This window comes from Dicentrarchus labrax, unplaced genomic scaffold (genome assembly GCF_905237075.1).
Source record: "Dicentrarchus labrax unplaced genomic scaffold, dlabrax2021, whole genome shotgun sequence".
Classification (NCBI taxonomy): Eukaryota; Metazoa; Chordata; class Actinopteri; family Moronidae; genus Dicentrarchus; species Dicentrarchus labrax.
In genome coordinates this window covers 4,784,261-4,807,348 of record NW_026136707.1, presented here as the reverse complement: position 1 = coordinate 4,807,348, position 23,088 = coordinate 4,784,261, and the positions used below count along the sequence as shown (strand labels likewise).

Genomic DNA, 23,088 nt, shown 5'->3' with positions numbered 1-23,088 from the left:
TTTTATTGTAGAAGCTGATTTGGTTTAATAATACATGGCATTTTGATATACCCATTTTACAATATGACTAATTGGTATAACACAATGGGCTTAAATTACCCCATTTCATAAAAGTGGTGCATTGTGATCGATAGCTCTTTCCTGGCACAGGGAGTGAAATGATTAAAAATTTCTGGCAAAAATCACAGTGGCGTATTTGAAATAAGCAACAAATAAGTGTTTAGTATGAGCAGGGATCATAACAGACGAGGACAAATTACAGCCACAAAGACAAAAAATCTTACATGAATCATAAAAAAAAATCACATTTGGCCGATGGGGAAAATAACACAGTAATTATCGTTTATTAACAAAACATAAAATGCACAAACGAATAAATCTTGCAGGCAGAATCACTTCTCATCCATCCTGAAGCAACTGACAGGAACCATTATGTAATTCTAGGCACAGCACTGGTTAGCAGTGGGGTTTGGTTGTTTTGGTTCGAGGGGTTTGAATGTGTTTAGAACACAAGGCACATTGTCGCGAGTCTCCAGTGCCAAACTCCAAGCCGCTGGTTTTTCACGCCTGAAAAAGTAACCTCTGTCCCTCCCGTCAGAGTTATGTAGGCCAGCCTGCTGAGCAGAGACAAAATGGGAGCAGAGCTCAGTAGATGCAGCCTCAGCAAAACCATCTCTTTTAGAGCTGTTAGGTGCAGAAGCCATTTCTCATGGGGAGACTGGATTATTACTGTATGCGGCTGAGGTAAAAGCATAGATCCTCCATTATTATATACAGTACAGTGTTAATGGAAAGCACTAGTTAGTGTTAGTGTTAGCGTAGTATAAATAAACTGGTTAGTAACTCATAAATTAATACAAATACAGAGTAACAGTTCATAATATGCAAGCAGTTATAATTTAAACAACATTAAATAAACTTACATCAATTGACTATAATTCAAATATCTACTGTATAAAGAGTTGACGTGTTTGTGATTAAATTAAATGTTACTGTTAGGGATGCACCGATCTGACTCTTTCTCTCCTGATCCTGATATGTAAACTCAGAGTATTGTCTCATAGCGAGTATCAATCTAGTGTCTGTGCTACTTTTCCCCAATTCAAACCTCACTGCATGGATCTAAGGGAAGTCCGTATGTGTGTTAAGTAACATGAAGATATAGCCATTAAAGTGGTGCAAGGTAATCAGCTACATTTGCTTGAGTAATGTAATGTACTTGCAGTTTTGAGCTATTTGTACTTTACTTGAGTATTTCCATTTTATGCCATTTCATATTTTTACTCCACTACTTTTTAGAGATAAATGTTACACTTGAATTTTCTTTGTTCCTGCCACGTTAACCATTGAATGACCCCTCAGATTTGGACTAAACTACCAAACACTGTATAAAGTAAAGTCAAACAGCTACAACAGTAGAATTCTGTTTAGGTATAGCTCAATCAGTAGTCCCAATCTAACAATATATATAACAGGGTCCATTTTTCTGCAGAAGAGGTACTTTTACTTCTTGATACTTTAAGTAAATTTAGCTAATACTTATGTACTTTTACTTAAGTGGAATTTTGAGGGCAGGACTTTTGCTTGTAATGTAGTGGAAGTAGAAGCTATTAGTTGCGTTGTATGTAGTTACATAAGCTCACCGCAAAAAATAAAGGAGCAGAACAGAAAATAATGTAAAAATACGATTTGTGTGACTAGAGTGAATAATAACTGCGGACAGATATTGATGACTGAGACAGTATTGTGCACAAGGGACTGCTATGGTACTCAGAATTCAGTCGGCAGTCGTATGTGACTTAATTGAACTTGGAATGATCTGATTTTATAATTAAAGTGACTTGTTAATGTGGTTTGGTATCTGGCTGATACCTGATTTCACTAATAATCAAGTGTATCAGAAAGGTGCATCCCCAGTTTCTGCCATTCAATATGATAATTTCTTTATGATAAACTTACATACTGATATTCTCAGCTCAGTCTTGCAGAGTGACAAGCAACACATATTTATAGTATCTCAATTCAAATACTGCTTTAAAATCCTACATCTTAAACATCTGTCAGCTTTACTCCGAGTGCACACACACCGCCACATTTTTGTGTCTCTCCCAGTAGTGACACTCTTCCGGAAAGCTCCACGCAGCTGCAGACTCCTTGTGGCGACTGACGGCGTGAACAACAAACCCACACAGCTGCTTCTCCAGCACCTCCACCACTGCCGGGGCATTTCCCTTCTTCCCTTGGCCATCCATCACCTGCCGGATGAAGTCACGGGGCACCGGCTTGGGTTTGGTGCTGTACGACACCACCAGGTTTATGTTGTTCACCTGGAGCACCTCGAACCAGTTCTGTCCCGCCACGTGATGAAAGTGCTCCCCTGCTCGCCAGTTCCGGTAGGTGCTCCCTGAATGGTTGATTAGCCGCACTGACCAGCGGACCCAATCATACTTTTTCACCAAGAACTCAAGAAGCTGCTGAGTTGTATCTTGCAGGTTCTCTTCTTCCTTTTTCGTGCAGGAGGCGCTGGGCATCTAATTTTGCTTGCTCTGGGAAGGCAGCAGTACAAGACTCAATGGTCGTCTTCATCCTGGACTCTACTTCTTCAATTTTGCTGCTCCATTCTTGGATTTTGTCCTCTTCTTCTTCTTGGCCCTGGGTTAAGGCGCAGTGGCCCAGCAGAGCAATCAGGCCCAAACAGAAGAGCTCCTTCATCCGGACACAGAAATCTTCCAGGAGACGGCGGTTCCTTGCTACATACCTGCAAAACAGAGGAACCATTTGCATTTATGAGAATGGTGTCAAAGACCTGAGAGCTGCAATGAATTCAGGAATATAAATATGCTGAACAATTTACCTCTCGACCAACTCTAAAACCGACTCTCCAAAGGTGTTTGTCCCCATCAAAGCATCATACAGCACAAACAGGTTCTTCTCTCCTCCAGTTTTTGAAAAGTGCTCCAGAAAAAGTCTGGTCTTCACGTCCTTGAACTGCTGTTTCGCCTCCAAGATATCCATATATTTCCGAAACTGGTTCCGAATGTTCTCCTCCACTGAGAAGTACTGGGAATCCAGTCTCCCTTTCTTGATCTCGCAGTCGATGTCTTCCAGTTGGGTGGAGAGCACGTCAAGCTTGTTCCTCACCGTCAGAAACTGCTCTTTGACATAGAAGACCTCTTTGCTCTGGACGTTGTCTAAGGCCAGTCGGAGAACCGGTGCGGCGGCCTCACAGAGGGGGAAGAGCTCACCTACAGCGCTGGCCAACACCTCGGCCCCTTTCTCAAACATATCCATCACTGCCTCGATGGCCTCCTTCTTCTGGGCCACAACCCTCTCCAATGAACTGGTCATGTTCTGTGACAGAGAGGGACAAAATATGGTGACGTGTATAAATAAATCTTAGGGGTAAATATATGGAGTGCCTGTCAAAATGGGTTGTAGTCTTTAATTCTGTTAAAATATTTATGAAATAGACTTGTTTACAGAGGTTCTCAACCTTTTTGGATTGTGAACCCTTAAAATGAAGCAATGACGTAATTGGTTTACTGATATAGGTCAGAAGAGGTACATCTACTTCAGAAAAAAAAGCAGATTAGATAAAATGCCAAAACTATACTTAACATACTATATTTGTGTAGCAGAACAATGTTTTTTTTTACTATCCTGTTAATCATTTTATGCCCCCTCAAATGTACCTTACCAAACCCTCTCAGGTTGGGAACGACTAGTCTAAAACATAAACTAATGAAGTCCACGGCACCAGCATGTCTTGAGCAACTTACCATAGTTAATTACTAAATAGAACATAAGATAAATGCTTTTCAAACAATCTTGGTCTCTTTTAGGACATACTAGTATCAACACAAGACAACGCTTTCCCCTACAAGGTTGTAAAATACATTTGTGCATAAACTAAACTCATCTTTCACTACAACTGTTTTGATAATGGAATAATTGTCTTGTTGTTTTTCAAACAAAAATACCAAACGCTTTCTGCTTGCTGCTTCTCCAATGTGAGGATTTGCTGCTTTTCTTTGTCTCATAAACTAAATATATCTGTGTTAACAAAACAAGACATTTGAGGCAGACAAACTATAGGTTAAAAAAACTTGTAATTGGCATTTTCACTATTGTTTTGACATTTCATAGACAAAACAGATTAATTGATAATGCAAATAATTATTATTTGAAACCCCAGAAAAATCTTTTAGCAGAGAAGACAAGATACCAAATTTAAGTTGGTCAAATGTCAAATTCTCCATTTTGTTATTTCAGGAGATAAATATGAAGGTAAATATGATGTCAGGCTCAAACGCAGGATTTAAAAAAAAGAAATCTTTACTTTGACCCTTTTAAACTGTGATTATATTCAATCTTTTGTGAATCCACCCACTCAAAAGGATGCAGGTAATGATGTCATATAAACAAAATGGGGGCCTGAGATACTTGGATGAGAAAATGACACAGATGCCCTTGGGTCTGTATATGACTCATTTCAGAGCAGAGCAGACCAAGGCCAAACCATATTTAAAAATCCCCTTTCATCCTTGCTTGCAACCTGACATACATAAATTACCTCGTCCTCTCTGTTCAGATGTCTGCCTGTGGATGGACCCCAGATGCTGCGTCACCCAACAGCTCGACAAATGAACATCGACAATTAAATTTGTTTTGTCTAATTCGTATCTGAAAGTGAAAATGCTTTTTTCTCTCTTCTTTATAGTGAAGAAGGCTGAGAGATACATAATGAAAAAAATAAAGAGTTTAAGACCAAAAAGGATCCTTAAAGTAAATAGATGAAGAAAAAGCTTGTCTTGTCCAAACTGCACCATGTTTAACTGTCATGCGCACCCAAAAAGAAATGCGCAACGGAAGCCCTTTTTACGCACAAATCCCCTGAGAACATCGGACACACCTTACAGCATATTTACCCTTTCTGGTGGAGGATAAAGACGCCACATTCCTGTAATAACAGCGTTTTTCTCCATACCTGAATGAAATGACTCTGCTGCTCCTTCACGCCTGATGATCTCCCAACAGCTGCAAACAAGTTTTTTTTTTTTTCTTCAAGTTTGAGAAAATTCCCACGGTTCTCTCATCCACTGTGGAGCCGAGGAGGGGTCCAAGAACGTGATCCAGAGAGGAAAAAGAGATGCGCACACAATATCTGCAAAGGAGAGAGAGAGAAGGAGAGAGAGGAGAGAGAGAGAGAGAGAGAGAAACAGACAGACAAACAAACGGAGAGACAGAGCGCAAACCGAGGTGAAATATGTGGTCGGTTCCATTTTCTTCTCAGTCTTCATTTCACCATGAAAGGACGACCCTGTCTCTTCTCAACAATACGGAACTAAATTTAAATATTGTTTTCTGTGTTTTATTCCTCACACATTTTCATCGGATTTCTTCCTGAGAGAGAGCTTTTGCGCACTTGGTGCAAATGTGTCTTCATCCCCATTATGCGCTTCAGCTGTTAATGTTAAAGGATCCAAACTTGAGGTAAGACGATCGGAGAACTGCTGTGGTGTTTTGTCTTTTTGGTGTTTGAATACGACAAGTTGATGTAACCATCATCACCATTTTTTATTTTTGCTACAACCGTATCTCAGATCATAAACTGATGTGCTGCACACACACAGCTGTGGTGTGAAATACACCCTTAATGTTAGGATTATAAATATGATTCAGAATCTGTTATATTAATAGAGATTTGAAGGGAGCGAATTTATCAAACCACATAGTGTTTATTTATAACAGCACAGACGTGCGTCACCTCTCTCCAGTCAGATTTGTCACAAATATAAACATATCAGGTAAAACATTCATTCAAAAATCGAAATGAACACCGAATGTAGCATTTTTTTTTATCATTCAGAGGACTTTATCATGAAATTATACCTCACATCCCCTCCAGCCCCCCTCATCAGTGCGCTCACGACGCGCCCTGTGAGCGCCTAAAGCTCCCTCACCAAAAAAAGAAAAACCATTACGCAGATCGTTTCTCCTCCAAACAATGAAGGGCTCTATGTCATGTATAAAGGTTTCTTTGCGTATTATGCCCAAGACTTTTATCTGAATTTCTATAATAATATCGATTTTCTTTAGGTGAAAATGGATTCTCCAAAACGAGCACATGTCATGGAGAGAAAAATGAGCTCTATTCCATGATGGACGACGTCGTTGTCGGTGGCTCAAAGACCCTCATCGTGCAGTCTGCAGGGAAGGTAAGAACCTCAGATCTTCTCTCCTCTCTCAGTAATCTGCATTTCAAACGCATGTAATGCGCATTTTCCTGTTTCGGTTCCCCAACTCTGAGCTGTGAGTCAAACCTGTTCAGCTGGATAATGATGCATGAGGGCCATTCCAGAGGTACTTAACCCAGGCCATGTGCCCATTTCACTTCACCTGAGGTAAATTCTTTCCCCCCTTTGATCCTTTACGTTCATGTGGGTTGCCTTCGCGCATGTAATGTAGGAGATCTGTTTGGGTCTTGAGAGGGAAGCAGTCTTTAACAGCTCGTCAGATTGGAAACGTATATGTGATGCTTTAGTCCTGTGGGCCCCCAGGGAGTTCAGATAAAACAGGTGTAATGCTGATCGCGAGTGAAGTACTCACGCCCTCTTGCGTACAAATCAGTAAATAACACATTCACGTGCTTTCTTCGATCGCTGGCCCCCAGTTGTACCATCTGAGGACATTATTGAATACCACTTCAGATCTCTGATTTGACCAAATATAAAGAATAGGCGTTGGGTAAAAACAATAATGTACAAAACCCTTAAAGTATTTAAATTTGATGATGATGGAGTCATAAAAGCAAAGCTTCTTGGGTTTGAATATTTTACTGTGCAAGTAACAGTATCATAAATTGTTGTTTAAACAAATAGAAACTATATATGTAGATATATGTCTATATATGACCACGTTAAACTGTGGAAAAAAGCTACTGTATTGATTGTTTCATATGATTCTGTTTTAGGATCAGATTTTTGCTAAATAAAATATTCTGCAGCGTCTTTAATTAGATTTGCTATTAATGATGTATTTGGTTTACATTGAGAGTAAACAAAGATGATTTGAAACCCCAAAAATCAAAAACAATGCAAATGTTCCACTTTTGATTACAATATTCCCCATTTTTATTTCGCTGCTCGGGATTTCTCCATTGTATCACATTCTCCTCAGTGCATGAGTGATATTTAGCATTAGAGCAGCAGAGGGCGACAGTTGTTAGACTTCATGTGAAAGTCGAGGTGAGAAAGCAGATGACATATTTGACCTTTTATTCCACTCATTATTTTACTACATTTTGCACTTGCTTTGTGCTTTCGTGTTTTTTTTTTTTTTTTTTTAAGAGGATTCTTTGATACAGCTACATTTTCCAGGCACAAAAAGAACCACACTTTATGGCCAAAAGTATGTGGACACCCAAACGTTATATCCACATGAGATTGCTGAACATCTCATTCTTAAACTATATGCATTAATGTGCTGCTGTAACAGCCCCCACTCTTCTGGACCTGGCTGCAGGGACTTATTGGGGTCGGGCACTGATGTTGCAGGGTGACGAGGTCGGGCTCACAGCTTGCATTCCAGTTCATCCCAAAGGAGTTGGACGGGGTTGAGGTCAGGGTCAGCCAAGTTCTTTCACACCGCCAAACTGGGAAAACCATTTCCTTATGGACATTGTTTTATGCATTAGGCAAATAATGTGGAAACCGGAAAGGACCTTCCCCTCACTGTTGCTACAACGCTGGAAGCACACTATTAGTTATAATGTTGTTTTATCATTGAGATTTACATTGAGATTTGAAATGCAACTGAAGGGCCTGAACCATGAAAAACAACAGACCAAATGTACACAAGAATAAGGAGTCAAGTAATTAAGTATTTCAGTTTTTAGTCTCCAACCTTTAATAGGGGGCTCATTGGATATAGTAGATTTTTGATAGTAAGGCCCCCCGACAACATTATTTAATACAAACACATTAATGTCTTAGTGCTCTGCAAAGGCTCAGTCTACCTCCCTATTTCCTTTTAATGCACTGATACAGACCAATACAGAACTTTAACGAATAGTGGAGTATGTCTCCATATTACTGTTACTATCATAGTAAAGAATGAACTTCTCATTATTATTCACTCGTGTTTATTTATAGTGGCACATATACAAACAGGCATCAAAGACTCATAACAAAAAAGGCAACATATTCACAAATATGACATTTCCAAAAAAGCCTTTACGAGGTTCATATTATATCAACAGCATTTTGACTCTATATATTTGTAGCGTATACTGAATCTGTTGTAACAATAAGAGATATGGCACAATGCCACACAACCATAAACCACTTTAGGACAGAGTTATGTATTGAAAGGATGAGAGTAATTAATCAATGACAGATATTGTGTAGTGATCACGTGTTTAGTCTACTTTTCTAATTTCTAACTAATTGCTGACAATCTGAACTGTCCTGATGCAGCGATCCAAAACCTGCTGCGTACTTAGATACCACCCGTTTGCTAAAACAAAAAGACATTTATAAACATTTAAACCACAAGTTTAAAATCTAAACTGTAGCGCACATACCTTTCAAAACATAATGCCATACACATTATACTTAAAAGACAAAAACCCTTAAAAAGGAAGACAATGATATAAAACTAATGGCACATTCAGGCACTGTTGGTCAAATGAGGAACTGTATGAGGAGAGCACAGTCAAAACTTTTCTCTTGATGCTGAGGCTTAACTGTAAAAAAAAAAAAAAAAAAAAAAAACGACCCAAATAATGGACATTAAATGTTTTATAGGCTCTAAAAAGGCCATATACCAAAGAAACCCACTGATAATTGTATCTATATATATATATATATATATATATATATATATATATATATTACAAAAACACTTCCTGTGTTAAATGTAATAGAAAATAAAAGACAGAACTGCACAAGTCCAGTGACATTATGACTGTCTGTGATACTACATTTTAAAAGTCAATCATCTCAGTTGTGTAATAATCGTAACACAATGACGGGTTGTGTAAACGGAAGCACATGTTGCGATTTGTTTAATTTGACCTCATAAATGGCAAATTATATTTAGTGTATCCTTCTGTGGTGAAGTGTTTTGCCAGATAGTAGTGTAGCGTTACAAACAAATCGGATTTCATGTGTACTGTTCCGTGTTTTTCTAACCAAAGATACTTACTAGAAGAAAAGTATAAAGAACTTAGTAGAGCAGAAACAGAAATTAGTGTAAAATCTGAATAAATTTGGTGCTCAATAGCAACAAGTGTACACAGTGTATCACAAACTCCATGCATATGAAACATACAACATTTGTGGCACATGTTATTTTGCACATGAGAGTATAATCATGTTTAGTGTATGTTGATGATTATATGAGGATACTAGTGTAGTTACATTCAAACTTTGGGATGTTTGTTCCTCGTTTTGGTTTTTCTACCTTTTTTATATTGTAGATTATAGTTATAACTTGATTGACGACTTAACTCTCTTATAGCAGTTATCCAACAATTAAAAATAAGATATTGACATGTCAGATTTTAAGGAATTCACAGGAGGCCCTCTAGTGGAATTACATTAATATGACAGCCGCCTAAGCCAAGTTTCCTCTTCCCCTTTAAACTGTACATTTCAGCCAGGCTAATTGCACATACCAACAAACTGATTAACTTGTAGTGTAATACAGAAAACTACAATATATGGCAAATCATTTCCAAAATTGCATAAAGGGGTGTGATACGTTGCAATATCGCACACTTAAGTGTGTAAGTGCAATTTCCTTACATTGCTCAAAATTACCTTTCAGAGTAGATTAATGATTCATTGTAATGATCCCACTGCTGTTTAGCGTCCTCTATCTGTATCAACTGAAACCACATTTATCAAATGACAAAGCAAATATTGTGCAATAATTTAGTTGTCTTCACCTAAACTTGGACAGCAAATACATGCCTGTGGCTCAAAGATTGCACATGCCAAAAGGTAGTGTTTTGAAGAGAATGAGACATACTGTTGCTCATTATCACTGGGCTTTGAAGCAGTCGACCTACTTTAGATGCTTACAAGTGTTTATAGGGAGAGAAAAGGAAGGCGTTACAGAGGGAATGTGGACACACGAGTCCCGAATATGACGATAAAGCAGCAGTGGAGAAAGAAAGCAGCATGCTTCCTTATTTGCACTTGCTAAGAGCCTCCTGCATCTTCTCTTGAACGTGCTCCATCTTTTCGGCCCACTCCTCGCTCAGACCCTCCTCGTCGTCTCCGATGACGGCGGCGTAGCCCATCAGGGCGATGAGGCCAATGCAGAACAGGTAGGTGAGTCGGGTGCAGAGTCGCTCCATAGTCTGGCGGTCGCCTTGTGAATGCTTCAGGTAGACCTCCAGGATGGGTCTGCTGAAGAGCTTCGGTTTGCCCACCACGCCGTCGTACAGCGTGTGCAGGTTCTGATCTCCCAAGTCATTGGAATAGCTCTCCTCGAAGTCGTCCTTCTTGCGCTCGCGGTGCTCCGGCCGTGCCTCCACCATCTCCATGAACTTTCTGAACTGGTTCTTCAGGTTCTCCTCCACGCGACAGTACTGGCCATCCAGCGTTTCTTTCTTGATCTGTACCAGCGTGTTGCGATTCATCTGGGACAGCTGGTCCAGTGCGCGGTTGACCGAGCCGAACTCGCGCTTCAGAGTGCGGATGTCCTCGTCATCAACGTGGTGCAGCACCACGCGGATCAGGGAACCCGCCACGCCAAAAATGGGGTTAACCACCGCTGCTGCTGAGGAGATGGTGGCCACGCACTGGAGCACTTTGACCAGGCCCTGCTTCAGCTTGGCCCGGTCCTCGATGATGTCCTCATCCATCATCATTTCCAGGTGGAGAAGATGTTGTGGTTGTCTGTGACAGAGATGGGAAGAGAAAAAAATTAGGGAAATAGTGTTAAATTTGTACTTCTAATTAATAATTTCCATTATTTACACGCAAAAATGTGAAATTTGTCAACAGGCAAACATACAAACTAAAAACTAACTAACATACAGAAGGAGAGCATAACGTTTTCATGAATAAATCCATGTGTAGAACTCATTTGACAGCCATGAAAAAGGATAAGAAGTCCATTGTATTGGTAAAAGGGCTCAGCTTGACCAACAATTTCACAGCTTTAAATCAGCTGACTCCACTTCTCAGCTGCTCAATAAATCAGAGCATTGAAAGAGGACAAGCAAAACTGATCTAAAAGTAACATTTATACTGCACTGACATCCAGCACAGAGCAACTTATATTCAATTGTACAGCAGCTTATCATCACTAACTGATTATTTCAGTTCCTTTGAGTCTGAAATGTCCTCTGACAGCTGTGACAGCTGTCGGGATCAAGAAAAAGCTTTTCATGGCTGTTACACATATATACATAATATTCCATCATGACAGTCGTAGCCTCTTACATCAAATTTTTCCTCTTCAAGCACACACAGGAACCTCGCCCTGGATTGTTAATGTGAGAAAGGGACTCTGGTCCTGATCAGGATGATTCCTGAAACAAAAGACACACAGATACTCAGACACAAGACGCCATTCAAATACATCCGACATAGAAGTTGCATAGTGCTGATTTTGGTTCATTCTGTGTCCCTAAACCAGGAAGTGAACAGATTTTTGTATTTTGCTGGTTGCAGTTTTCAGCAGTGAAGGAGTTAACAGCCTCTGTGTTTCAGTATCACACAGCTCCATTCACCACTCGAGCCTTTCAGCACCAGGCTGCTCTCTATGTGTTTCTATGGGCCGAGCCGATAGCTCCTCGGCAGCAGCGAGCTACATGAGGAAGGACTGTAGAGACGCTAGCAGCAGCAAATGGGCGGGACAGTAAGAGTGGGAAAACAAATACGCCACGGCTGACTGAGCTGTAAGACTTGTTTATTACATAACAGGAGCTACTGTACAAATATCATATGGTTTCAGGCTAGTTTAGAGGCAGAATGTACCTGTTTTAACTAGACTGTGTGTGAGCTGATCATTGACAGGAGACTGCTGAAAGCTACAAGAGTGAGCTCTGCTGACACCTTCTTGTGTTTGTAGATTATACAGGAGTGTTTTTCCACACACACGAGCAAAATATCAGACAGTGACATCAGCCACAGAGCTAAATGTGACTGCACAGTGTTAAGTCTTCTGTTACACCTCTGCTTTGGCTCCACATGCGTGCTGTGGGTACTACAGACACATACCACTGTCAGATTACAACACAGTCACAAAGATAATCACAACTCCCGTGTTGTGCCGACACTGAGGACCCACACAGCTGATGAACACAATGCTGTGCAAGTTCAAACAGGCCCCCTCTGAGACCCACACACACACTAATGGACAAACTAGTGTGTGAAGTGTGTTTCTGTTTTGTTTTTGTCTCTTTTTAACTACCTGTGTCCACCAGAGGGGGCAGTAATTTACCTATAACGTAAACCATAATATCCACCATCTCATTTCAGCACCACCAATGTGGACTAAAAGCAGTGGCGCAGGAGCAGGATTTAACCCTTTAGCTTCAGGCTAACTTTAAATGATGTGTTTAAATGCATGAATTCAATCAAAACATGAGCAGGTGTTTCACTTTATTTGAATACTTGTGAAACCTACATTTCAATAATCTTTTAAAATGAGATGAAATCTCCATGAGATGCTTCTTAAATGTCACTTTTGCTGAATTTGATCATTTTTTATATCACATCTCAGCTTTATAACTGAAAGCCATCTGCTCACCCCATAAATGTCTAGTTATGTTTGGATTTCTTTCTATTCTTATGTGGATAGTAGATGTGCTCTTTGCTTCAAAGTTGGTGTTTTGTAGCCAATAGGTTGTCAACAAATTACATTCATGTGTTTTATTTCAATTTATTTGTCCTTGTTTTCACAGATGAGGCTCTACGGCAGAAAACACTCCACATGTCAACACAATACGGCAAACTGCAAGAGGAGACGCTGGTAATGAAAGGGTTAATAACAGGTTTTTTGACACAAATTACCTCAAAAACAATACCACCATAAAAAATGGTTTAATTTCTAGAGAATATGAGCTGTATTTATCACAACAGTGATGGTTTTGATTAATCTTATAGCTTCCTGCAGCTGCATTTTAATCTTCAACATAAAATTAACTCTTTGTGCAAATTAAACGATTCATAAATCGACTCTTTACCTTCAAAAACGTGTGTGTACGCGAGCTTGATCAATTTGTGTCTTTTGTAATCCATTCAAAGACAATTTAGGACTGATATATGATCATATGATTTTTTATATATTAATACAAATATGAATTAAAGGCCAATTAATTACACAAAGGGTTAAAATGTTCTCCATGGGTTAACCAATCAGGGCTCCGGAGCAGCATGGTCTTTAAAGAAAGCAGAAGGCACAGCACACCCACATCTCAGTCACTAAGTCTTGGCCTAAAGTTGTGGCTCAGTGACTCAGCTTCTGCATTACTGTGCGTCTGATACAGAAAGTAGCCATAAGAAAATGTAAAGTTTAAGTCATTGCCAGGAATAAACACTGACTCCATGTGGGTTGTTAACAAAGCAGCTCTGTCTGTCTAATCAGGAAGTGACAGGCTGCTCTCACCTGTTTCTCTGCAGTGGAGTGGCCATCTTGAATGTTTTCTATGAGCATAGCAGTGCTAATGCTAATCCAAAATGTACACACTATATTGCATTAAAAGTGTTCCCAAAGTACATGACTTACATTTTCATGACTTATTTGAATGTTTTCTGCCACTGCTTCGTGGTACCTGACACTTTGCTCTCTGTCTTTACAGACCACAGCCTGTGTGGCAGCTGGGACACTTTTACTAAGGAAGTGTACACCCTTCAGGCTAATGCAGTTCAAACAATAACAATATTAATGAAGACTAACATACAACAATGAAGTATCTTCCGGAGTTCTTCTCTATTTGTGAGTACTAAAAGAAGCAAAATATTCCCTCTCCTATCAGCTCAGGCCCAGACTACTGCCTTCCTGCCCAGCTATGGCTCCCCCTAGCCGTGCCTCCATATTTCCTTGTTAATGCACACCATAATGCCTTGACCCTCCCTGCTCTACCACACTATCTAGACACCAAAATACACCTGAAAACCTCCATTTCTGTGTCTAAATGTTGAGTATACAGCCTCCATCTGCCTCCCAGCCAACATTGGGCACCATTGGGCGCAGCAGAAGAGAGGATTTCTTACCTTTTGAGAGTGGCTGTGCCTATGCCTCCCTCACCAAAGTCCCAACCTCGACAGCCTCCTTCTTCTTCCCAGCAATCCCTGCAAAAAAGGACACTTCCATGTATGTTGAATATGTAGGGGTGACCAAATTGGACTAAACCATTTCTAAAGAGCCCAGAGAGCCCCTAAAACCCAGAAATTGCCATTTTGGCCCCAAATACACATAAGCTCCAAAATGCCATTTTAATATCACATATTGGTGGCCTTAAACAATAAAGCCCACTCCTCAAATACACCATGTCCTACCCCTATGGTTTCAACTTATTCTGGTCCATCCAGTAGTCATTCAGTTGATACTGAAGCGCAATTGTCAGTAAGTGCGCAGCTGATCTCTCAGGCACTTTCTGCAGTTGTCTGTGCGTTTGCCAAGCCCTGGAGCATCTTTGGGAGGCTACAAATAGTCCATTGGTGCTATTTTTGAGTCAAAGAGACCCTTATCTTGTGGACTGGACCAAAGAAAGCGGAATGAAAATATTTTAATATGTGTAGAATCCAACCAAGCAAAAAGACAGCTATGGATCCAAATGGACCTCTCCAAAAGTGCACAAGTGTATCCAAAGGCACAGAGAGCTCTCCAAAGACTCCAGGAGAAAAAAGTAGAAGTTTTACCAGCTTAAAAGGTAATTATAATATAATTCCGTTTAAATGTTATCAATTGTACTCAAAAATGTAAAGTTCAACTTAAACAAAGTCGAATTTAAAGTCAATTTGAAAGCAAAGTGCAGCAAGAAAAATGTACCAAATGGCGCAATTGGCACTTCAGAGAGTAAAGCTATTTACCTAACGTATTTAAACATATTATATAATTAAATATATATGTGCTAATACGGACATCACTGTTGCACTGTTCACAAATTAAAATTACTGTTTCTCTGACCAGCAGTAGCGATGAAGTAGGTTAAAAGCTGAGCTGTAAACGCACCCAGTTAGTGCGCCAAAGTAGTCCTGCAACGAGCCACAGTCTGGTCCTTTATCCAGGCTCGAATAAGCAAAAATTCAGCCCTGTGACACACAAAAAAAACATTATATGAAAAGCCCTACAGACACATCCAATCGATTCTTAGATCAGGGAATGACTGCGCCGGCGGTTGAAGCTGTTTTCCCCAAAATAAACCCCCATGCAAATTATTTAGGCAGCTGCCAGCCGAGCGTTAACAGACAATCCTGTTCCCTTCAAAGCCTAGCTGATGTCCATGATGTTTACGTCGTATATTACACCAGCACATAGTCACAAATAGGATGGGCGTTTGCCTCTTGCGTGTCCGGGCCTGAGTCTCCAGCAGGTTTAAGACCCCGCATCCCCTCTCTGAGACAGCGAGCCTCCGGCAGCAGCAACACAAGGGAAGCCCTGTCCTCCCTGTGGTGGAAACAGAAGAAAAATAGAAATAAAAAGACGAGTGTCTGTTAGAAATTGTCAAAGCCTTCGTTATCTGCTCAGAAACGACCACATGAACGCTCAAACGCCTGAAGAAAAAAAAAGAGATGAATGTGTAGCCTTTATTCAGCACCAGAGCACAGCCGGAGCTCCAGCCGGACGCACGCCTGTCCTCAATGCGCATTTGTCGCAGCAGCTGTCACACAGATCACATTTCACACTGAAGCCACGGTGCGATGAATACTCACACTCAGTCCTATATGATGTACTGTAATCACCATAATTGTGCAAGATCAGCTGTGCGTCGGGCGGCGGTCAAAACGCGTAATATGTAGGCTCCAGGGTGGTAAACAGCCGCTGTTGCAAGATGTTGGGTTTTTTTAGCTGGGGGTGCAGGTGGAGCGCTCTGTTGAAGCCACAGTAATGATGTCTGGAGGCAGTGACTTAACAACAGGCACAGGAGTGTGGTTACAAATCAGCCAAAATATATCTAAGACTCCCTGTTATAATAAATATGTATTATAGGATTATCTGTTTCTGTCTTATTCCGCACTAGGGCTATATATGAAGACAGAACAGATGCTTTATTGTAGCACTTGAGCGCTGTATTGCCTAATAATGTGACACCAAGCAAGCCTTCATATTGTACCTGTCTGATTTCATTCCCTGTGTATCTAGTTCAAAATAAATAAACTTAAAGAAAGAGAAAAATAGAAATGTGTTTTTCTTTTACTGTGTGCACAGAAAATCAAGACATGTTGAAACAAAGAAAGCTTTCTTCACTCAGGGGGTCAGTGAGTTTATTTTGCTTCAAGTTAGAATGAACTAAAATATATAAGGGCCTACTGATTTAAAAAAAAAAAAGTAAATTGTAGTTGGTGCAATAACAGAAGAAACTGACACATTTAGACAGACATGATTCATTGTAAACAGAAAGATCAGTTGTATTTAAATGATCTAGTCTTTATTTTATTTATTTTTTATTTAACATGTTCCAAAAAACGGACAAAAATACATTTTAAGTCTCACCAGCAAAGAATCAACATGGTAATTCTTCATTTATCAATTACACAGAGACGTTGAGGTCATAATTTGATTGTAGTTACAGACGTTGAACTCCAGGGGCGCTGTATTGATACATGAATAAAACTGTACAATAGCTTTATATTGTCTCAGAATGCATTTATTCAGTCTTCCTTTGCAGTAAGCATTTTGTACAGGCATGCAATGCAGTATACCAAAAAAAGGCTGAAAAGAAAAATAATAAAATCAGTGAGAAATCAGAACCAATGTGATGTTATTGCAGCTATATTTGTTAAGAAACACAAATGACTGTTTTTATTTAAAATATTAGGTTCAAACTACTCTGACTACAGCTGCAAAAATTAATTGATTAGTGGTCCAATATTAAATAGATTAATTATTTTCTGCGTCTTAAATGTGAATATTTTCTGGTTTCTTTAGTCCTCTGACAGTAAACTGAATATCTTTATTATATATATAAATATATATTGAAAGACATTTGAGGACGTCACCTTGGGCTTTGGGAAACACTGGTCCATAAAATGTCAGAAAATGTCGATCAAACAACTAATCAATTAATCGATAATGAAAATAATTGTTAATTGAAAACCATATCAGAAGACCTGAGCCAAACCCAACCAACAATATTCAGTGCAGTCCAGTGTTCTACATAGCATAACACAATGAAATCAACCTTTAATTATGCAGGATAGAAAACCTCAACTACTGTCTATCAGCTGCACATTATTCCTCCATTGTTGGTGTGGGATCCTCCTGTGTTAGGTCCCAGTGTTTCCTCAGACGGCTCTATGTTCTGGAGCAGGTGAACGTACTGTGTGGGCTCAGTCTGGTGGCGAGCGGTTTTTCGAGCATAGTACCTCCTGGACGCGGCTCTCCACGCCTCCCTCTGCAGCGTCTGACAGTCGTCAGGTAACTCAGATATCAGCGTCCTCCTCCTCTTATCTACTAAAGAGTTTGGTTGCGAGTACCGAGAGTCTGTAATGCGGGGGAAGGGGACGGGGGGGCGTGACGGGTTTGCCTGTTGCCGGGCTACTTTGCGGGCGTAGTACCGCCTGGAAGCTGCTCTCCAGGCTGCCCTCTTCAGTCTCTGAGCCTCCTCCGGCAGCTCGGACATCGGCACGCTCTTCTTCTTCCTGAGGAGGTCAAGAGGTGAGAAAGGATCACACAGATGAGTAGGTATTGCCTCCCAAGTCCAATAAAACAACTGACAAATGAACAGATTTGTATGTTTTACGAGGTAGTAAGCAACAAAGGAAAAATCTGATCTGTAGGACTGCCACCACACCACTGTCTGCAATCACAAATCAGATACTCAAACTACTGAGCTGAATGGCTACAGTTGTTACCAACTGACCCATGCTGCTTTTAAGTGTGACATAAGTGTGGCTAAACAGATACGTGGTGTTTCATGCAAGATTTGTCACAGCAAATTGTAAACCACTGAGTACTGCATCAGCACATCTCACACCTCGTTTTGTTTTTTTACCATTATCATGCCCGACACTCATGCTTTCTATCCCAGATGAATGGAAGAATATACGTGGCTTCTGACTATATAACATTCTGGTTTATTGAGGTTATGTCTCAGTAATTCTGAAAAGTTGAACAAATTAAGGAATTAGCCTATTAACAGAAAACTAACCAACAACTGTAATAATCAAAGTCATAATTTAAGTTCTTTATCAAGTAAAAGACAGAAAGTATTTCCCCCTTCCTTTCTGGACGGTTGGTCGGACAGAGCGAGCAATTTGTTGCATGTCACACGTCTTCCTCACCTCTTGTTTCCTCTCTACCTCAATACTGTCCTATCTAAGACCTAAATGCCCCACAAATGTATTCATTAATGAAGAAATGGAAATTTAAAGAAATCCCACTGGGGTCTAGTTATGGGAACTTTATACAATAAATTATGAATGTGGCTGATAAATCAATTACGAAAATAATCCAAGCAGGGCACAAAATTAGCACCAACAAAAATGTTAATTCTGCACCCTGAATCCACTGAATCTAAGTATAAAGTCAAAGAGAAGCCCTTAATTATAAATATCTGATGCCACAATTGATGTTTCATATAGTTGAAACATTTTGGGTGGATTATCTTTTAAAGAGGTAGAAACCCTACTGAGGTAACTGAGGGTCCCTTGTATTCATCTGGCTCACTTGTATCTATGAAACAACCCACCTGAGGTGTTCTCCCTCAGTGACGTGATGTTCATCCGGGTCTGCATGAGGGGTCTCGCTGGACTTTCTCTCTCTGTTCTCCAGTTTTTCTAACGGGATCAGAAGGGACAAACATTTTCTTAATCATACAACCCCACTGCCATCATGCAAATGCATTTTTACAGTGACAGCTTTCAGCAAAAGCTTTTCTCTTTCTAATGCTCTTACACACAACTGTGTATTGCTTAACACTGTTTGATAGCAGTGACAAAACAATACACAATCCACACAATCCAAAACGATACATTACATTTTATATTGAATATAACCATGTTTTTTCTCTCAAATGCAAAAGTGATCAATTGTGACTCACAAAGCAGCCATACAAGAATCTTTCCCTATTCAAAGCATGAGCCTGTTTAAAATTATGATTTAAATCACGAAATATCTTTTAAAGGAATAAGGAAACAAGTCAAAGAATGTGACAGAGAATTTTGATGCCAAATTTTTGATACTTGATCGGGATACTATTAGGCGTGTCACGATTCTCCAAATCCTCGATTCGATTTAATTTTCGATTTTAAAGTCACGATTCGATTTGGTCTTTTTTTAATATTACTATTAATGCATTCCTTATATGTTATTTACTTTTTTGGCCTTTTCCTATTCTGTTTCGGGGGGCTTTTATTTTGAAACTGTTCCAGGTTGTAAACAGAACATTCATTAAACAGAGACGTGAACATAGTGAAATAAAACAACACCACAGAATGATGATTTGATTGTTTCAGCACACTCCGAAGAGACCCAAGGTTAGTGTTCATGGAATATGTACTTATCAATGTGCATTTTAAGCCTTAAAGTAATTTTGGACTGTAACTAGATCATCTTTTCACTTGATAAGTTGAGTAGGCTAAGTTAGTGTCAATTGACGTGAATGAACGACAAAATACTTCCACACTGGTGATTTCAGAGGGGCTTCGATTTCGGTCGGTTGATGTGTAGTTTTTAACTGGCTGCAGCCTAAAATTAGAGGAGCGTTGACGCCGCAGTTCAGCACGTGTGTGTGTGTGTTTGAGTCTTGGCATACATGCTGGACGTGACATTGGGGGTGTGGCTGCATCGTCGATTCTACCTTTGAGTTTGAAGTTCGAGATTGAGATGTCATTTCAATCGATTTTGGTTGACACCCCTAGATACTATTGATGTTCAATACTCAGCCCTATTGTTACAGAACATGCCCTTTATGCAACAGCTTAAACTGAGAGATCATTCAGGAAATGTGTACTAGGAATAAGAGAGAGGATGCATTACTTTTACTGCCTGTGCTCTCCTTGTCCTGATACGGACTCCCTGTGCTCTCCTGATGCTCCCCGAATCTCTCTTCACTCATTTCCCACTTGATTAAGACTGTGTCGATATCATACGGCTCCTCTTTGACGACGAGGCTGCTGGGAGATGTAGGCAGGTTCCTGGCTGCCTCCGATACGCCTGAGGACTCTGAGGAGTGAGAGGTGCAGGTTTGTTCCAGACCGATTCTGCTGGGGGATGACGGAAGAGCGGACTCGTGGCTTTGGGAGGAGACATGTGAGGGGGGTCTTGCAAAAAGGCCCACTGTGGAAAAAAGGAGACAGGAAATTGTATGCTCATGGGTGGAAGTAACAGATTATATTTGCACTTATTTGTGTTAACTTGACTGTCAATCAGTTTGTTCCTAATTACTTCATATCATTGATTTCTGGTTATGTTTTAATTTGTGCTTTTTTAAAAACACCAAAGTGCTTGGCTCCTGGGGGGACAGCAGTCAAAAATACCCAATATGCAGTTTTAATAGATTTAACTATTTATTCAGTTTGGTTTTGAGTTCAGGTCTTAATTTCAAGTATCACACTATATCAGGGAGGTAGGGACACTCAGTCCTTCAGTCAGTTTGAAGGAGACACAGATTTACTTGTGTGCTTTCTGTTTTGTTTCACACAATTTGCAAATTAACTAACTTTAATAATAATAATAATAATGATGATGATGATTAGGTCAGACGGCCTTAATTACACAACTAATAATCTTACAGTAGTTTATTCTCAGTCAGTAGTCCTTCTATGTTAAATATGTTGGTAGGATGAGGGTTAACAGGGATATTTCATTCATTTTAATTACTTGAGAAATACATTTAAGTACTCTTCAGAATCAGAATCGACTTTATTGCCAAGCAGGTTTTTACATGCAAGGAATGTCCCTTGTTAAATTGGTGCATTACAGTAAACAAAGAGAATAGAAATAAAGATAAAAAAAATAGAAATAAATAAAAAAAGAGACAATATGTACAATATAACCAAACTGTACAGTTCTTCACACAAACATTAGGCATTCTTGTATTGAAGCACCTAAAGAGGGTGTCTCTTTGCTCTAATATTCATCAATATTGCAATAAATCAATATTTTTACTTACAAGAGATGCTCATCTCACACTCCTGCTGCCCTGCTGTCATCTCACTGTCAATGCAGCTGGGTTCAAACCCGCTCGGCTCCGTCTTCTGCGGGTCACCGGCGGCCTCTGATCCGCCGAGGCTGTGCGCGGCCGTCTCCTCTTCAAACATCCCGCAGGTGCATCCATGTCGGCGCAGCACCTGCAGCTCATGCTCGATCTCTCTCAGCCTGCCCTCCAGCCGCTGGATCTCTTTGTCCCTGTCGGCCACCATCCGCTGGCACTCGTGAGTCCTGGCACTGTTGACACCGTACAGCACGTTTATGATCGAGTCTATCGCCAGTCGGATGGCGTTTTCCACCACAGCAGCTTCCTCGTCGCGCATGTGCGGGTGCAAACTTCTGCTTTTGACCAAATTCATCTTCTAAATCAACCCCGTTTTCAAGAGTAAAACGGAGTGAGACAGGCCTGTGTTTTTGTGTTTAGCTAACGTTGAATCTACTTCTCCACAGATGCAGGTTTGCTTCCTGCGTAGTTCTCTTCTTCGGCTAACGGCGCATGTCAGTGGATGTTGGTCCGGCGGCCACAGCGACACCCGGCGGCTGATTCTGACCTTACAGGTCCTGTTTGTGATCGTATGAGTTTACAGATATTGTTATTTGAGCTGCAGTAACTAATCGATTAACTGCTTAGTCTGCAAAATGTCAGAAAATAAAAAAAAATTTAAAAAATCATTTTTCCAAACAGCACAAAGTGACATCTTCAAATTGCTTATTTTGTACAGCCCAAAAAATGTAGAGAGATTATTTCAATTTACAGTTATATAACAAAAGTGTCAAAAATGAACACTTTTGAAGCAGTGATTTTATATGCATTCTTACTTGATAAATAACCTAAACAATTAATCATTTCTATTTAGTTTGTATATTATTGTATATGTACAAACCTGAAGTAAAAAGGAATCAATTTGCCACAATTGTGTAATTGTTGTCTAGTGTCATTGTTACTATTGTGGGTGTGAGATTAAGGTTGTAGCTCAGGAGGAAGAGTATGTTGTCCATTAATTGCAGGGTTTGCAACTCCCAACTCCTCTCAATCACACGTGAAAGTGAGTTTATCTAAAAAACACAACTGACCTTTCATTTTATTGAAAATTATGAACACGAGATAACACATAACATATCAATAAATCTGACAAACAATTAAAAGTAAAAGAACCAGGAAACTGCTTGGCCTTCAATTAGCCCTCGTTAATTCAATTTCAGATTGGATTCTTCTTAGATTTGACTAGAATCACTGATAAACTGTTGTTTCCTCCATTTTTAAGGAGAATAAGATCAGCAATACAGCGAATACAAGGTCAACCCAGTTCTGAAAGATGGCTCCTGTCAGGGGATATTTAACACAAACCCAGACCCAGAAACTCTACTAGAGTCCCAAATATGGTCATGATTTACACAGTTAAGTATCAAAACAAGGTATAAACGTATCTTACTCACCCTGTGTGGGACCCTCCATCTTAAAGAATGTGTAAAGCATGAAATTTCCACCACAAAGGTGCACTGGTAGCTCACCTGGTATTTGTGTGTTTTGTTTGTATCTATCAGATCATGCCCTACTTGATTGATAAAAGGGAAGAGTGAACTTTAGATTTGTGTATGCATACATGTATCTCATCCCAAACTATACGATTGATTTGTCTCCTCCGAAATGACACAAAAGATGTCACATGTAGAAAGCCGATGGGAACTGTATCTTTGTAGATTTTTAGAAAACGGATACCTTCCACTATAGATTCAGCAGCTGTGTCC

At 39.9% G+C, this 23,088-nt stretch overlaps 2 protein-coding genes, 1 long non-coding RNA gene and 1 pseudogene across 6 annotated transcripts; 1 reads left to right on the top strand and 3 right to left on the bottom strand.

Annotated features, from left to right (window-relative positions):
* Window positions 1-327: 327 nt before the first annotated feature.
* Window positions 328-4,958, bottom strand: LOC127366710 (protein rapunzel-like; annotated as a pseudogene).
* A 29-nt stretch (window positions 4,959-4,987) lies between these two features.
* Window positions 4,988-22,253, top strand: LOC127366712 (uncharacterized). Of its 4 annotated transcripts, none has more exons than XR_007885389.1 (4): window positions 4,988-5,493; window positions 6,100-6,218; window positions 12,926-14,896; window positions 21,790-22,253. It is a non-coding gene; the product is annotated as an uncharacterized LOC127366712 (long non-coding RNA). The 4 variants fall into 4 exon arrangements; XR_007885388.1 differs by lacking the exon at window positions 21,790-22,253 and having other exon boundaries at window positions 12,926-12,993; window positions 13,823-16,368; XR_007885390.1 differs by lacking the exon at window positions 21,790-22,253 and having other exon boundaries at window positions 12,926-13,015; window positions 13,823-16,368.
* Window positions 8,127-14,315, bottom strand: LOC127366711 (protein rapunzel-like). Its single transcript, XM_051405910.1, has 3 exons — window positions 14,238-14,315; window positions 11,460-11,548; window positions 8,127-10,910 (listed from the first exon to the last, which is right to left on the bottom strand). The coding sequence occupies exon 3, from the start codon at window positions 10,880-10,882 to the stop codon at window positions 10,196-10,198; it is 687 nt and encodes a 228-aa protein (XP_051261870.1). The 5' UTR covers window positions 10,883-10,910; window positions 11,460-11,548; window positions 14,238-14,315; the 3' UTR covers window positions 8,127-10,195.
* Window positions 16,571-21,812, bottom strand: LOC127366709 (uncharacterized). Its single transcript, XM_051405909.1, has 4 exons — window positions 21,302-21,812; window positions 20,167-20,466; window positions 18,878-18,965; window positions 16,571-17,828 (listed from the first exon to the last, which is right to left on the bottom strand). The coding sequence occupies exons 1-4, from the start codon at window positions 21,696-21,698 to the stop codon at window positions 17,408-17,410; spliced, it is 1,206 nt and encodes a 401-aa protein (XP_051261869.1). The 5' UTR covers window positions 21,699-21,812; the 3' UTR covers window positions 16,571-17,407.
* Window positions 22,254-23,088: the final 835 nt, after the last annotated feature.